The sequence below is a fragment of the Passer montanus genome, unplaced genomic scaffold, assembly GCF_014805655.1.
Source record: "Passer montanus isolate IOZ18808 unplaced genomic scaffold, ASM1480565v1 scaffold68, whole genome shotgun sequence".
Lineage (NCBI taxonomy): Eukaryota > Metazoa > Chordata > Aves > Passeriformes > Passeridae > Passer > Passer montanus.
The window spans coordinates 2,098,140-2,114,658 of NW_024371926.1; the positions used below are offsets into that span (position 1 = coordinate 2,098,140).

The window sequence follows — 16,519 nt, forward strand, 5'->3', positions numbered from 1 at the left end:
GCTGCGGGGGCGTGGCCGAGGCGGGCGGGGGCGTGTCCCGTAGTAAAGGGGCGTGTCCCGCCGCGCGGCCGCGTTGCCCGTGGTGACGCGCGGATGCAGCCGGCTCTCGTGACGTCACCCGCGGGGCGGGGCCGCTCCCCCCATTCATCCCCCCCGCGCGCGGAGCGTCCCGCCGGCGCCCACCCAATCAGCGGACGGGGGGGCGTGGCCGCCGAGCCGCCGCCAGCATGGCTCCGCCGCGCCGCCGGACCTAGCGCCGGGCCGCCCGCGGGAGACTGCGCCCGCCGCGCCGAGGGCTCCCCGCTATCTGCGTCCCGCTTCTCCCCGCTTAGGTGCCCCGCCGCCCGGCCCCGGAGCCCGCCGGTCCCCGGCCGAGGATGCCGCCCGCCGCCGCTCGCTCCGGTTCATCTGTTGCTGCCTGAGCGCGCCGCCAGCCCGATGGATGCGGCCGCCCCCGCGCCCTGCCCGCCCGCAGCCGCCCCGCTGGCTACCGAGCCGGGAACCGCTCCGGAGCTCCGCGGCTGCTAAAAACCAAACCAAAACCAAATCCGAACCAAAAACCACTCCCCCGCTTCGGCCCGGACTGGAGAGGCGGCCGAGGACCATGCGGCGTGCGCCCCGGCTCGGCGCTCCCGGCGCGGCGCCGGGCACAGCCGCCTCCTAGAGCCGCCGGAGCCGGGGCTCCCCCGGACTCGGGGCTCCCCCCGCCAGCGCCCGCGCACCGAGCGGCTCCTCCTTCCCTTCTCCCCTCCAGCCGGGCAGGGAGCCCGCCTTCGCACTCCTCTCCCTCTCGAGATTTTGGGTTTTTTGTTGTGTGTTTGGGTTTTTTTTTTTTTGGGTGGAAACCGCCCGTAACTCCGGGGGGGGCTGTGGGGTGGCAGCGGGGAGGCGACCATGGAAGAAAAGCTCCAGGCGCATCAGGTGGAGATCGACCCGGATTTCGAGCCGCAGAGCCGTCCCCGCTCCTGCACTTGGCCTCTCCCCCACCCCGACTTGGCGGAGGAGGAAGATGGGGGCGCGGGGGGAACCCCGGCGCTGGCGGCCGGCGGGGACGGAGCCGAGAACGCGGCGGCCCCGGTGGAGCGCAGAGTCGCCGCCGCTCCCCCGCCGCCCCCCGGCGCGGATGTGGGGCAGCTCCGCAAGGCCAAGACCTCCCGGCGCAACGCCTGGGGCAACCTCTCCTACGCCGACCTCATCACCAAAGCCATCGAGAGCTCGCCGGAGAAGCGCCTCACCCTCTCCCAGATCTACGACTGGATGGTGCGATACGTCCCCTACTTTAAGGATAAAGGAGACAGCAACAGCTCCGCCGGCTGGAAGGTACCTGACCCCCTGACCCCAACCCAGCGCAACTTTGCCCTCTCTCCCGAAGGTGTGCCGGAGCTTGGAGGTTTCTCCCGGGGCAGCCGGAGCTTGGTCCTGGCGGGGAGGTTGGGGGGATCCCCGCCGTCCTCGCGGTTGGGGAGATAAGGGCTCGGTCAAGTTTTGGGGAGAGCTGGCGCTCGGTGCTGTTGTGTTTTGGAGCCGGGGTGGGCTTGTCCCTGTGTCACCCGCCGGCCTCAACCGGGCTGGGGGTCGGAGCGGTGCCGCCGTCCCTCCGGGAGGTCAGGGCGAGGGGTGGCGACAGCAGCGGGGTGGCTCTCCCGGCTGAGCCAGCCCTGGGGTACAGCGAGTGACACCCCAGGTCCGGGGGTACAGCAGGTGCCAATCCTGTACGGGGGTACAGGAAATGACACCCCAGGTCCGGGGGTACAGCGAGTGCCAGCCCCAGGTCCGGGGGTACAATGAGTGCCAGCCCCACGGCCGCAGCTCTGCTGGCCCTGCCTGTGGGGACACCGGCCGTGCCAGGTCCCTTCGTGCCGGTGGCGTGGCCCGCAGGCCAGCCGGAGGGCGGGCTGTCCCCGATCAGCTGTCTCCAGACTGGCTTGCACCCAGGGCGTCCCCGCCGGCTCAGCCCCCGCCTCCCCCGGGGCCGCGTCCCCCTCCCGGGGCCCGGCAGGCAGCGCACGGTGCCCGCGGCTCCGAGCTGGCATTGCCCGGCTCCGTGCTCGCCTGGTGCTGTGGGCTCGTTCGGAGCATTCCCTGCTCTGTCGCTGCCAGCTGGGGATCCACGGCACCGGCGAGGGCACAGAGGGTGCTGGGTCTGGGGTCGCCCCGGCCCCTGCCCCTCTGGCTGGCTCTGCACTGAAAGGGGGAAGAGATCGGCTGTGTCCAGATGGTGTCAGTAAAAAGGAGCCAGTTTCTCTTAAGTCCTCCCCTAAGCCCTGTCACCTCCAGTGTGATTAGTGTGTCACCAGGCTCCGGGGGCTCCCACACCAGCCTACGGCCCTGGCACGCGTGTCCTGGCTCTGCTGGGGGCAGCCAGATCCAGCCCACCTCGGGGGGTCGTTCTTGGGTGCAAATCGGGCTCTTTTGGGGCAGGAAGGCTGGGCTATGTGGCACCTGTATCCAGGAGCTGCTGTTGTGTGGAGGCTGGCACCCACTCCTGATGGTGGGCTGGGGGCAGCTGTGTCCCCCCGGGGCAGGAGGGGCATCAGGGCTGCGGAGGTGGCAGGAGGTGCTGCCTGTGTGGGGCCTCTCCAACCTGCACCTGGGGTGAGACCTGCACAGCCCTGGGGAAAAAGGGTCTGCCAATGCTTGCACACCATGGGGACAGCAGGGGACATGCACTGCTGGGGTCTGGAGACGTGTCAGGGGGCTGGGAGAGCTGGGATCAGGAGTGGAGGGATTCCCAGGCAGTCACACGTGTCACTGGGGGCTTGATGTTGTGTGGTGTGCACAGGGGGAGGCAGGCTCAGAGTCCAGCTGCTGTTGGGCACCAGGGTTATTCTCAGGGGCTGCTTGCCCAGCTGGGCTCCCCTGTGTGCCCCCCCATTGTGGGGGGCTCTCCCCTTTCCTGGCCCATCTCTGCCTTGGAGCTCCTGTGCCTGGGCTGTGGGCAGGGGGCTCTGCTGCCTGGGCTGCGCTGCTGGGGCTGCTTCCCTCCTGGCAGCCTCCCTTGCCCCTGCTTTGCACTGGGATTTGAACCCCCCAGCTGGGCTGAGGAGTGTCCCCTGAAGTGCCCTGCCCACCCAGGAGTGCCCTGGAGCCTCTCCTGGTGCTGCAAGTGCCCAGTGCCCAGCTGGGGCTGGCAACAGCCTGAGTGAGAAGCAGAGACCCCCTTTGCATGGTGGTTTCGCCAGACACCAGCATGTCAGGGGTTAAACACCTTCCCCACAGCCCGTGGTCCCTCCTGGCTGTCCCCTGCCTGTCCCCCGGGTGCCCCCAGGGTGCTGGGCAGTTTTCCCTGTGGCCCCAGGCTGGGGAGAAGCGTGGCAGGGCTTCAGCTCTTCATTGCCAAAGTCGGAGGGAGGTCTCGCTGCTCCTTGGTTGGCTCCTTCACAGCCTCTTGGTGCTGGGCAGGGCAGGATGGGGGGGTCGGGGGTCTCAGCGTGCCCACAGGCATTGGCTGTGCTGCTGCCCTGGCAGGACTTTTTAGGATCATGGAATGCTTTTCACTCCCCCCACCCCCGCTAACTAACCTTCCACTGTAGGATCATGGAATGCTTTGGGTTGGAAGGGACCTTAAGGACCATCTCCCCCCCCCCCCACCCCCGCTAACTAACCTTCCACTAGACCACGTTGCCCAGAGCTCTGTTCAACTTGGCCTTGAACTCTTTAAATCCCACTCTTGGCTTCTCCAAACCCTCTCTGCCTTGCTCCAGCGCTGGAGGGACCCCCACAGGCACACCTCTCCCTGCACCCAGCTGGCAGTGGGGATGCTGGAGGTGCCACTGTCTGTGGTGTCCATCAGGAACGTGTGCCCCAGAGGCTGGTGGTTGTCTCTAGAAAGGGAATGCTGTTGGCAGGAGTTGCATTTTGGGGTCAGGCCTCTCCTTCCCCACCAGGCTGCGCATTGCATTACATGGTTGCATAAAATCATAGAATCTTGGAGTGGTTTGGGTTGGAAGGGACCCCAAAGCTCATCTCCTTCCACCCCCTGCCACGGCCAGGGACACCTTTCACTGTCCCAGGGTGCTCCAAGCCCCGTTCCACCTGGCCTTGGACACTGCCAGGGGTGCAGGGGCAGCCACATCACTCATGGTGAGGCAAACTGAGGGACAGAACCCAAACACCTCAGCCATGCCCAGCCTCGGGACCGGCACCAGCACCAGGACCTGTCTGGGTGTGATGGAGAGCGCAGTGGGGATGCCCTGGCTGCTGATCCTCGGGAAGTGCATCCCCCACGGGCTGAGCTGGCTTCTTGGGCTTGTGCACCAGGAGCTGCTGCTGCTGCTGCTGCTGCTTCCCAATGCAGGGCAGCGGGTGCCCGCTGACTGACAGTTCTGCTTAATTAGGGAGTTGTTATTTTATCAATTCCAAAGCGCTTGAAGTTTTCTGCTCCAGCTCACGCTTTCCTCTTGTTAATGGGAAACCAACACCCTCCGTCAGAAAGGCAGCGCCGCTGATGCATTTTAAAGGGTTCTGCTTGCTCCGGTTTGACATCCAAAATATAACAATCAAGCCATCAGCTGGTGGATGCCTGTTTGATGCGGCTCTGACAGCGCTGAAAACCTTAATTTCCCAGCCTTCCCTCCACCTCCTCCTCGTTTATATTGCCGGGTCGGTGGCGTGGCGGCCGTGCCTGGCATGGGGGCCGGGGCTGCCACGCAGAGACACCCCCCTGCCAAGTGCCACAGGGCAGAACAGAATTTAATTAGGCAGAAAAAGGTGTGGAAATGGCGTGTGAGTGGCAGTGTGGTCAGGGTTCTCATTGCTGCTCGAGGGTTTGGGGTACCAGGCTGTGTCCCCTCCCTGCTGCTCTGTGGACCCGAGCTATGGCCAAGGGGGAGGTCCTGCTGGGCACCCCGGAGATCCTTCCAGGGAGCAGCTCCTGGCTCTGTGCTCTCTCCCTGGTGCCACCGCTGCCCTTCCCCTCTTGGATGGGGACAGTGCCTCTGGAGCCTTGCCCAGTGTGGCTGGAGAGGCTCCAGCCCCGCGCCTGGCAGCGGTGGGGATGGCTCTGTCCTCGCGGAGGCCCTGGGTGCTGCCACTGGGGTGGCACAGCAGCCAAGGGGCAGTCACAGGGAGGGTGGCTCTGGGGTGCACTCAGGCTGGCTCCCGTTTGGGCCGGGTTAGCAGTCAGGTAGTGCCCAGCTTGGGGTGGGCACGGCCCTGGCACCCTGGCTGAGCCGGGCTGGCCGCTCAGGGCTCCCCTTGGGGCACTTTGGCTGGGCTCAGCTCCGTCACGGATCCCATCCTTGCCGTATAAGGAGATTTTTCCAGCAGCCCGGTGCTCCCCGTTGGGCTGCCCTGGGCTGGGAGAGCCCGGTGAGCCCCAGGAGCTGCTGGCTCCTTCACCTCGGGAACCCCTCTGCTCCAGCTCCACACCGCTCCTGGGTAAGCCAGCCTGGCTCTCCTGTCCCCACAGCGCAACACCCCCGGGATCTCTGGAGTGAGGGGATTCCCCCCACCCTTTCCCACGGGGTCCCTCTGGACGCTGGGCTGGGGTCTCTGACCCTTCAGTACCACGGGGCTGGAGCGGGGTCTCCCCACTGTCCCCAGCTTTGCCCAGGGATGGTGGAGCCCACTCACATCCCCTGACCTGCTGCAGTGCTGCTGCTGGTGTGGCTGTGAGGAATCCCCTTTCCTCCTTCCCACCTCATTTTGCTCTCTCCTTTTGGAGGTTTTCATCTTCTAATCTTTTTTTTTCCCTTTCCCCTCTCTCCCTTCTTCTGGAATCGCTTCTCATGCAGCGCTAACTGCTGAAGTAACACAAACCTGCTAAATGGTCCGGCTTTATGATGGCATAAAAATGATACTACAGAAGCGAGTGGGGCTTTATTAAACCCCAGGGAAAGGCTCCAAATGAACAGCTTGCTCTGCTCTTAGCTTCCCCCCCCACTTCCCCCTTTATTTTTAATAACCACTGGAATATAAACTACAGTTAAGATCCTGTGGACTAGAAGAGTGCTTGCAGCCTGGCATTCTCACCATCCTTCCCCCTGGCTCCCTGTGTGCATCCCTCCCTCTGTTTCCTGCTGCTGGGGTGGGAGGAGGACCAGCATCCTGGGCTAGAAAATGGATTTTGTAATTGAAAAGCCTTGTAAATATTTTTTAGGGAGGCTGTGGGTCGGGTCAGGTGTGTTTTGGGAGTGAGCTGGGGCTCCTTGGCCAGGCTTCCCATCCCAGTGGGACCCTCACTGGAATGCTGCTGGCAGTGGGAGGCCCTCGGGGCTGAAGGAGTGGGGTTGGACACTTGTCACCTCTGGGTCCTCGCAGGGAATTGACAGGAAGGGGATAAATGTCCCCTCCCCGTGCAGCAACAGGGTCTGGGCACGGTTGGACCCCCATCCCAGGCTGCCCCCTCCATCCCTGGGGTTCATCCCAGGCCTCACAGCCACTGTGTCCTTGTCCATGGGGACGCTCTGGAGCTGGGTCGGGGTCTCCCCTCGCCCTGACACCCCACTGTGTCACCTCCCTGTGGGGCGGCAGCTGACCCCTGTCCCTGCACCCACCACGGCGGGCTCCCTGCTCCCAGCTCAATTACTTTTAATTATCCCGACACTTGGCGGCTCCCAGCGAAGGTGCCTGGTCAGTGCCGAGGTGAAAGACACTTTGGGTTACGGAAGGACACGCGGAGGCTCGCCTGTCTGCCGCTGAGGCTCGTTTTGGACAGCATCTGTTCATTATTATGTGCTGCCTTGGCCGGGTGCCAGCCAGGGGAACTGAAAGCCCCGGCACAAAGCTCGCTTTCACCCGCTGCGGGGAGGAGGAGGACGAGGAGGAGGAGGAGGACGAGGAGGAGGAGGCACCCGGCGCTGGGCGGGGAGCCCGGGGACCCCCAAGGCAGGCTGGTTCCTTCCCTCCCAGCAGGGATGCTCAGCATCCCGGGGCACCCCAGGCCTGCTGGGAGGTGTCATGGAATCATCATCAGACTGCTTTGGGCTTGGAGATCATCTTGTTCCACCCCGCTGCCATGGGCAGGGACAACTTCCAGCAGGAGATGTCCACCCCTGGACTGCTGCTGTCCTGTGGGTGCGTGTCAGCAGCACAGTGGGGCTTGTCTGTGTGTCTGGTGTCCCCTTTGTCAGCAAGGGACTCATTCTTCCCCTCCCCAGGACCCCCGTGCCATCCGTGCATCCCTCCGTGCCCGGCAGGGCTTGGGGTGGGGTGGCCCTTGGTCCTGCCCGCTGGGGTGGTGGCACTTTGTGCACACTGGGCCATCGCTGCTCCTGCTCCCTGGGGCCGGCAGGGCCGAGCAGCTTTCCCAAACAGCCCGGGATGCTGGCACTGGGGTGGCTCCACCCGGATCCCCTGTGCCAGAGCCTCCTGCGGGGCTGCGCAGATCCCCGGGCTGCAGGCAGCGGTGCTGCTGGGCACTGCAGTGTGCCCGGGCACATGCCCCTTGTGTGTTCCCTTGTGTGCCCCTCGCGTGTTCCCTTGTGTGCCCCTCGTGTGTTCCCTCATGTGTTCCCTCAGGTGTTCCCTCAGGTGTTCCTCGCGTGTTCCCTTGTGTGTTCCCTCAGGTGTTCCCTTGTGTGTTCCCTCAGGTGTTCCCTCATGTGTTCCTCGCGTGTTCCCTTGTGTGTTCCTCACGTTCCCTCGTGTGTTCCTTGTGTGTCCCTCGTGTGTTTTCTTATGTACCCTCTCATGTGCTCCCTGTGTTCCCTCGCATGTCCTCTCGCACATCTCCTCGCACGTTCCCTGTGTCCCCTCGTGTGTTTCCTCATGTGTTCCTCATGTGTTCCCTCACATGTTCCTCATGTGTTCCTCGCGTGTTCCCTCGTATGTCCCTGTGTTCCCTCACGTGTTCCTCGTGTGTTCCCTCGTGTGTTCCCTGTGTCCCCTCGCATGTTCCCTTGCGTGTTCCCTCATATTCCCTCATGTGTCCCTCGTGTGGTTTCTTGTGCATTCCCTTGCATGTTCCCTGTGTTCCCTCATGTGTTCCTCCTGCGTTCCCTCGTGTGTTCCCTATGTTCCTCACGTGTCGTTCCCTCGCGTGTTCCCTGTGTTCCCTCATGTGTTCCTCACATGTTCCCTGTGTTCCTCCTGCGTTCCCTCGTGTGTTCCCTATGTTCCTCACGTGTCCCTGTGCCTGTGCCCGGGCTGTGCCGCGCTCAGCCCACGCCCTGCAGCAGGATGTGTCAGGTGTGCCAGGGCAGCACAGGAAGGACCCTCAAACCCCTCGGGCTGGCTCCTGGTGACCGCTACACCTCCCTCCTGGCAGCGTGGGCTGGTGGCAGTGTCCCCCTGTCCTCGGGGACCTTGGGGACAGTGTGTCCTTGGGGACACACCCTGCCTGTGCTTCTGGGGGCTTTGCAGGCTGTGTGTGGGTAGGTGGGGTGACCCAGGCCGGGGCTCTGAGCAGCCACCTTTGATTTATCTGGGACAAGGGGGAAAAAAGCCCCACCGATTAAAACCACACAAAACACCCCCCAGAAATGAAAGCGGCAGTGGCACGGAGGAGAAGAAAGGCAGGGGCTGTTGGCAGGCGCCTGGCGCGGTGCCAGCGCGGGGACGCTCCGGAGCAGACATGCCAAGCTGTAATTGCAGACAGGCTCATTTCGAGAGACGAGACGGTTATTTTTAACTCGCGTTAAGGTAATGCACCGATCTCCTGCCTGTGGGTTCAAAAGTTCACCCCCCCTCTCCCCAAAACCCCCTTTGCTCGCCTGCCCCGTGAGGGCAGCTCTGGTCAGGCTGTGGCGGAGCCCTGGGAAGCACATCCTGGTCCCCAGAGCCCCTCACCCGGGCAGCCTGGCACTGCCCGCACCCTCGCCCTCCTCGGTGTCTCCCCGGGAGTCTGGCTCGTCTCCTGGGACTGGGAGGAGGCTGCAGCCAGGCCAGCCCTGGGGTGTGGAGAGACGGGCATTCGTAGGGCAGTGCCAGCTCCATGCCCAGCCCTGGCACTGCCGGGGCCCCCAGGGAATGTGCAGGGCACGGGTGCTGCGTGCCAGGGTGCCAGGTCTTGCTGGGAGCCCGAAGGGAAAGCCTTGCTCTGCTCTCAGTGGTGGCACTGCCCACGTTCCAGGTCCCCAAGCATTTCCAGCCCTGGCCACAGGCACTGGTGACTGTGCTGCCCCAGGGACCGCTGGCATCTCCTCCAGCAGCCGGGCTCGCAGGAGTGGCAGGGCAATGTGGAGGTGGTGGGATGTGGGATCCCCCCTCCTCAACCTCGCTGGGTGCCCCACAGGAGGGCAGAGCCTGCAGGCCACCCTCTGGCTGGGGCAGCCCATGAGCCAAATTCTCTCAGTGCCATTCATTTCTGTGGCCACCTCAGCCCTGTTTTTTTCCTTAAAACACATTGCACAGTGCCAGGAGGGCATTTGGGGCAGCTTTCCTACCCTGGGGCAGGGTGCCGTGCAGTGCCAGGCTGGGCAGCCTGCAGACGAGCCTGGCACCTTTCCCCAACCCTCTGCCCAAACCATCTGAAGGGAGAGCAGAGCAGAAACGCCCCGAAATGTGTCAGGCTTGGACTTGCAAAAGCTGTGATGAATCCTTTCCCCCTGCCCAGCCTCTCCCAGGCGCTCGGCAGCCGGGAGCCGGCGGGGATGCGCTCCGGGCTGCGGGAGCAGGAGCGCCGTGGCCGGCCCCTGTCCCCAAACGCCCTCTCGCCCTGCTCGGCGGCGTCAGCGCTTTGCCAGGCACCCGGGAACTCCCTGCGTGCCTCAGATGGCTTTTGTCCTCGGCTGTCGCATGGCTGGGGCCGCCAGCTGCAGGTGCTGCCGGCTCGGCATTTCCCTCCTCTCACACGAGCTTCGGGCTTGGGGAATCCTGGGGTGGCTTTGGGGGATCCTGGGGCAGCTTTGGGGGAATCCAGGGGCAGCTTTGGGGAACCCAGGGGTGGCTTTGGGGGATCCTGGGGCAGCTTTGGGGGAATCCAGGGGTGGCTTTGGGGGAATCCAGGGGCAGCTTTGGGGAACCCAGGGGTGGCTTTGGGGGATCCAGGAGCAGCTTTTGGGGAATCCAGGAGCAGCTTTGGGTAATCCAGGGGCAGCTCTGGGGAACGCAGGGGCAGCTTTGGGGGAATCCAGGGACGGCTTTAGGGATCCAGGGGCGGGTTTGGGGATCCAGGGCCGGCTGAGGCTTTCTGAAGGTGCTCCGTGGCATTTCGCCTTTCATCCCGCTCGCTGCTGGCCCCTGTGGAGCCAATAACCCAGGGCCAGAGCCCGGCTGTGGGGGCGGATGGTGCTGCCATTGTCCACAGTGGGCTCAGGGGGATCCACGGCAGTGGAGCTGGCACGGCGGGAGCCCTGGCCGGGGCATTCCCCGACCGTGACCCTGGCCAAGCCCCGGGCATCTCCCGGCCTGGCAGGGATGTGTGGGAGCAGTTTTGGGCAGTGCCAGCCGATGGGAAGGGCTGCATCCCCGCACAGGGATGGGCAATGCGGGGTGTGGGGACACGCCTGGCGCTGGACTGGCATTGTGGATGGGGGGGAGTGGGCACCACTCCATGGCACTGGAGGTTTGGAGCATCCCGGAGCCCGCCGGGGCTGCTGGATGTGTTTGGTAGTGCAGGGCTGGAAACATCCAGTGCGGTGGGAGAGCCAGGGACACTGGGACTGTGACCCTGCCTAGGACCCTGCCGTGACCTCCTCTGGCAGGGGCTGCTTCCCGCGGTGGCTGCAGAGCCCTGGGAGCCATCCCACCCCACGGCACAGCCGCTTGGAGCTCTGCTGGCTGCTGGGAGTGGGCACCAGCAGGATGGAGATGGGCAAGTGCCCATCTCTGCCCAGCCACACCACCAGGTTTGGGCAGCCAGGACAGCGGGCATCACTCCTCGTGCATGCAGAGCCAGCCTCGCCTCCCCGCCCCAGGTGCAGTGTGTGTGCAGGATGCAGGGGAGGGATTCACAAGCTCGTGGAGAGACAGACTTATAAATTTTGGCTTTTTTTTTCCAGACTGTCAAACCTATGCCTGTCCCAGGGATGTAAGACAGCATTTTATTGCTGCCTGCTTGATGGTTGTTCCCTTCTCCTCTGTGGCTGTGATTTATCTCTGCACTTTGCGCTGATTGGATTAGAAGTTTAAATGCTAAGGGTGCATAACAATATATTTCTCTTATTAATATTAAAAAATCATTATTGGATTTTTTATAGTTCTGTTTTGAATTGAATCCCCTTGCTTGATTTATTCTCTCTCCCAGAGTAGAATTTAATGCTAATAGGAACAATCATTGCTTTGTTTTGAATCTTTGACTGTTTGGAAAACTTTCCGTGCAAAGGGAAATTACAGCATTATTAAGAGTCCATTAAAAGAGGGTTTGCCCATTCCTGGCTATTACCTGTGAGCTGGAGGGAAAACAAAAAAGCCAAGACAAGGAGTCTCTTTTCCAGGGTTTCTGCTCACACCCTTGCTGAGGTGTAAGGCAGTGATGGCGCTGGTTGTTAAAATCGGCTCTGTTCTGTCCCAGGGATTCATTTCGGGTCCTGCTGGGCTGGTGCTGGGTGGTGAAGCTGTGTGTGGCAGTGGAGCTCACAGGTGAAAGGCAGGAGCTCACTGTGGGACTGGGGGTCGCTCCCCTTCCCACCAGATTTCGTGTTTTTAAGGAAAACAGGAGAAGCAGGATGGCAGCTCCCAGCTGCCGTGTGGCAGCGTGTCCCCAGCGCTGCCAGGCAGAGGATGCTGAGCTCCTCCCTGCGCTGCCCCTTCCCCAGGGATGCTAAACCCCCTGCCCACGTGTGGGGACCACCCAGTGCCCACCCACACCCTGGGACCCACCGTGTCCTCGTCCTTGTGCCCATTGTGCCCCACGTTCCTGCAGCAGCGCTGGGCAGAGCCCACGGGCACCCCTGGGGAGCAGGGCCAGGCAGGGGGCATGGGGCAGGGGCTGGGGACACCGTGCCAGGCAGGGGGCTGGGGACAGGGACAGGGTGCCAGGCAGCTGGAGACGTGCCTGGGGCGGCGCAGCAGCAGCAGGGAGCTGTGCCAGGCTTGGCACGCAGCAGCAGCAGGGCTGGCAGGGCACCACAGCCTGCCCGGGCATGGCAGGGCAGGCCTGGGCACCCACGGCCCTGCAGCAGTGGGGGAGCAGGAGGGTGGGGTGTGGGGTGTGGGGGGCACAGCTGGGAGCGGCAGGAATGTCGGCCCCAGGCACGCAGGGGCTGCGTCGTTGGCATGAGCTTCCCTGCAGGGCTGTGCCGTGCCAGGCCACCACCCTGCACCCCAAAAACTGCACCTGGCACCCCCCACTCTGCTCCCCAAAATCTGCACCCAGTGTCCTGCACCTGCTCCCCATGCCATGCACCCCTCACTCTGCACCCCAAACCTGCACTCTGCACTCTGTGCCTTGCTCCCCACACTCTGCACCCCAAACCTGCACCCCAAATCCTGCTCCCTGCACTCTGTGCCTTGCTCCCCACACTCTGCACCCCACAACGTGCATCCTGCACCCCTCCTTGTGCTCCCCAAAGCCTGCACCCAGTCCTGCACCCGCTCCCCATGCCTTTGCACCCTGTGCTCTGCTCCCCAAAGCCTGCACTTGTGCACCCCAGAACTGCACTCTCCTCCCTTCAGCATGCATTGTGCTCCCTGATCTCTGCTCCCTGCTCCCCAAAACCTGCATGCTGCCCCCAAACCCTTCAGCCTGCACCCCAGCTGCCTGAACTCCCTCCCACATGCACTTCTGCCATCCTGCACCCCATACCCTGAACCCCCACCCAGACACAACCCCCTGTGCTTGCTGCAGACCCCATACCCTCACCCACTGCCCCACACTGCTCCTGGGAGAGCTCCACACCCTGGAGTCCCACTGGGGCACTGCCACCTGCCCCGGGGGGTTCCCAGTCAGCCCAGTGCACCCTGACACTGGGACACCCTTGTGCTGGGTGTCTGTGCCAATGCCCACAGCTCCTGATGTGCTTGGCTCTGCCCCCGGCCCCTCGGTGCTCTCTGGGTTATGGGGTGTCACTGGGGGGCTCTGACCCCTCCCTGGCCCCGTGGCACACCAGCAGGGGTATTGGGATGGATCCCAGCTGGCTCTGGGGGTGCAGGGCTGTTCCTTGCTGCCGTGGGGTGAGGATTCCCGCATTCCCTCATTCCTGCATTCCCAGATTCCCAGCAGCAAGTTCTCAGGTGTCCTCCCACGTGCCAGCACTTCCTGGCTGAGGTTTCCTGCTGCCCATTCCAGGTCAGGCAGTTCTGGGATCCCGGCAGGATCCGCTCATCCCCCGTGCAGATTTTTTGGCTGACCCTCTCCTGTTTTCCCTCCATCCTGCAGCCTGAGTGCAGCAGCCAAGGAACAGGAGGCTCTGCCAGGCCCCCGTGCCAGTGCTGAGGCTGGCACTGACTGGGGGGCTTCGAGGTGGGGACCCAGTGTGGGGGGACACGGGGTTACCGCCAGGATGGGCTCTGGGCAGGAACTCTGTGCCCGTCCCCGAGGCCAGGGACACCTCTCTGTGCCCATGTGGGCCTCAGGGGACGAGCCCAGGGCTGGGGATTGGGCAGTGAGCTGGGAGATGTGGGGTGCAGGGCTGTGGGAAGGCTGGGGTGCAGGGCTGGGATGTTTGGGGTGTGGGCTGTGCAGTGTGGGGTGCAGGGCTGGCACATTTGGGGTGTGGGCTGTGCAGTGTGGGGTGCAGGGCTGGCACATTTGGGGTGTGGGCTGTGCAGTGTGGGGTGTGGGGCTGAGAGGTTTGGGGTGTGGGCTGTGCAGTGTGGGGTGCAGGGCAGAGGTTTGGGGTGTGGGCTGTGCAGTGTGGGGTGCAGGGCTGGGAAGAGGCTGTTTGCAGGAGTCAGGCTCCCCAAAGCTCCCAGTTTAACCAACAAGGTCCCAGTAAGGTCCCCAGCACATGGGTCTGGGGCAGGACGCCCCCAGCCAAGATGCTGAGGTGGCTCCCCAGCAGGGGACAGATGCCTGGGGTCCCCTCCTGCCTCCCTCAGGCACCCCATGGTGACACAACCCAGGGAGGCAGGGCCAGCAGTGGTCCCTGGGACCCCCCTCCCTGTCCCCAGCCCTCCCACAGCCCAAATCCTGCTCCTGCGTGGGGAGAGTGAACCGGGGGCTGCAGCAGCTATCCCTGTGCCCTGAATAATTCATGGCAGCAGATCCAGCAGAGCCTCTCCTGCCCTGCTGCCCCCAGTTCCTCCCAGCACGGCTTTGGGGGTGCTGTGGGTGGGACAGAGCGGGGTTTGTCACCTGCAATTGCTGCCAGGGCTTGGGGTGGCACGGGCAGGGGATGCAGGGCAGGCACCCCGGCACCACTGCCCTGCTGCTCCCCCAGCCTGTGCCTCAGTGTCCCCCTTGTCACTGTGCCAGGTGTGGGGGACTGAGCTGGTCTCGCTGCCTGCCTCAGACACCCCGTTTTTAGGGGGTCTCTGTCCAAGTGCAGCTCTTCCTGCAGGGCTGGGTTTGCTCCCGGGCGGGCTTGGCCGCGGGGTGGGGAGCAGCGAGGGGTTAAACGCCCTAAAGCCGGTGTGAAACTTTCGGCTGGGGAGCTGCAGGCAGAAAGTGCATTTGTAGCCGCAAGTGGCTGCCTTGAAGACGATCCAGATTTGTCTGGGAGCCGTCTGCTGCTAAAACCCTTTGATCCACTTACTTCTCCCCGGGGAGCTCCCTGCAGCTCTGGTGCTAATGCCCCCGTGGCGACAGGGGCTGGGCTGCCAGACGGATGCAGGGGAGACCCCCTCCCGCTGCCAGGCAAGAGAGCAGCCGCAAAAAATGAGGGGGGGCAAAAATAGAGGGGTTTGGGGAGCCGGGAGTGATGGCACCAGGCTTAATCCATGGGGTGCTGGGAGTGGGAGAGGGTTTGGCTGTTCCTGGGCTGTGGGGAGGGATGGAGGATGGAGGGATGGGGGCTTGGAGAGTGAAGGGATTCAGGGAGGGAAGGATGGAGGATATTTGGCTGTTCCTGAGCTTGGGGAGGGATGGAGGATGGAGGGATAGGGGCTTGGAGAATGAAGGGATTCAGAGATGGAGGAGGTTTGGCTGTTCTCAGGTTGTGGGGAGGGATGGGGGCATGGAGAGTGAAGGGATTCAGGGATGGAGGGGTGGAGGGGGTTTGGCTGTTCTCAGGCTGTGGCAGGGATGGGGGCATGGAGAGTGAAGGGATTCAGGGATGGAGGGATGGAGGATTTTGGCTGTTCCTGGGCTGTGGGCAGGGATGGAGGGAGCATTGCCAGGTGATTCCCAAGATGCCAGGGCTTGCGGGGTTGGTGGTGGTGCTCTGGGCAGGGTTTGCATGGTTGGTGTCTCCCCAGGAGTGCTGATCTGGGGGGGTCCCAGCCCCGAGGCTGAGTGCCCCAGAGCTCAGTGGGCAGATCCTACTGGGCAGCCAGACCTGCTGGGTCAGGGGACTCAGGGGTAAAGTGCCTGAAAGGGGAAGCAGAAGGGCAGGCAGGAGGCAAATCCGGGGGTTAAATGGGATACTGGCAGTCTGGGATCATAGGGACTCTTTTGCTTTTACCACAGGAAATGTTTAAAGGTTGGGAAGGTGAACTCAGCTTCTGCACTGGACCTCAAAGCACAGAATCCCAAACTGGTTTGGGTTTGCAGGGACCTCAAAGCTCATCCTATCCCACCCCCTGCCATGGCAGGGACCCCTCCCACTGTCCCAGGGTGCTCCAAGCCCTGTCCAGCCTGGCCTTGGGCACTGCCAGGGATCCAGGGGCAGCCACAGCTGCTCTGGCAGCCTGTGCCAGGGCCTGCCCACCCTCACAGGGAGGAATTTCTTCCCAATAGCCCATCTAACCCTGCCCTTGGCAGTTAAGTGGGAAATTCCCATTTTCCAGTGGGTGTCAGGATTGCAGGTTGTGCTCAGCTCTCCCACTCCCCCAGACCCCCACTGTGGATGGGTGTCACCCTGCAGGTCCTGGCAGGGCAGCATTGCAGTGATGGGGCTGGCACGGTGCTGAGCCTGGCACGGGGAGAGGGAGACACGCCTGCACCCCCATAACAGCCCTGGGCCAGTTATGGATGGAGCATCACCACAGGGTGTGCCCAGAGCAGGGTGGGCTGGGGGCAGCATGGGGGGACTGTGACCCTGGGGACAGCATGGGGGGGACAGTGACCTCCTCCCTCCCGGGGGTTGGCACTGGGATCTGTGCTCAGGAGGGGCTCGGGGGGCGCTGCCAGCAGCCGTGACCATGCTCGTGGGGAGGGGAAAATCCCATCGAGGCGCGATGGAGCCGCAGGAGAGGCCAGGGGACGGTCACGGCCGGGGACAGCCAGGGCCGGGGACGGTCACAGCCGGGGACAGCCGGGGCTGGGCGGTCACGGCGGGGTGCAGAGGGCTCCGGGAGGGCGGCAGGGGTGGCATGGAGGTGTGAAGGGAGGCGAGCGGGGAGCGAACAAAAGCTGCATTGAGTGACGGAGCCCGGCCGCCAGCGGAGCAGGAGCCCGGCCAGGAAAAACAGGGCCTGGAGCGGGGAGCACATCGTGTCCCTGGCCGCGGCCGCCGGCTCGGGACATTCTGTAGCGGAGGAAGCTGGCGCAGGGAGCGGCTGGCTCGGGCTGAGCCCGGGGACAGCGCGGGGGGCTCCCGGCAGGGCTGCCCCGACCCGGTTCTGGTACCGCGGTACCGACCCGGTACCGGCTGTA

The 16,519-nt window shown here is 63.7% G+C and overlaps 1 protein-coding gene across 1 annotated transcript in view; it reads left to right on the forward strand.

Moving 5' to 3' along the window:
* Positions 1–218: 218 nt before the first annotated feature.
* The window catches only part of FOXO6 (forkhead box O6), a 34,762-nt gene continuing 18,461 nt past the window's right edge, over positions 219–16,519 (forward strand). Inside the window, exon 1 of the mRNA XM_039729188.1 lies at positions 219–1,320. Within this exon, the coding sequence (XP_039585122.1) occupies positions 895–1,320 (426 nt within the window). The 5' untranslated portion in view covers positions 219–894. The remainder of the gene's footprint in view (positions 1,321–16,519) is intronic.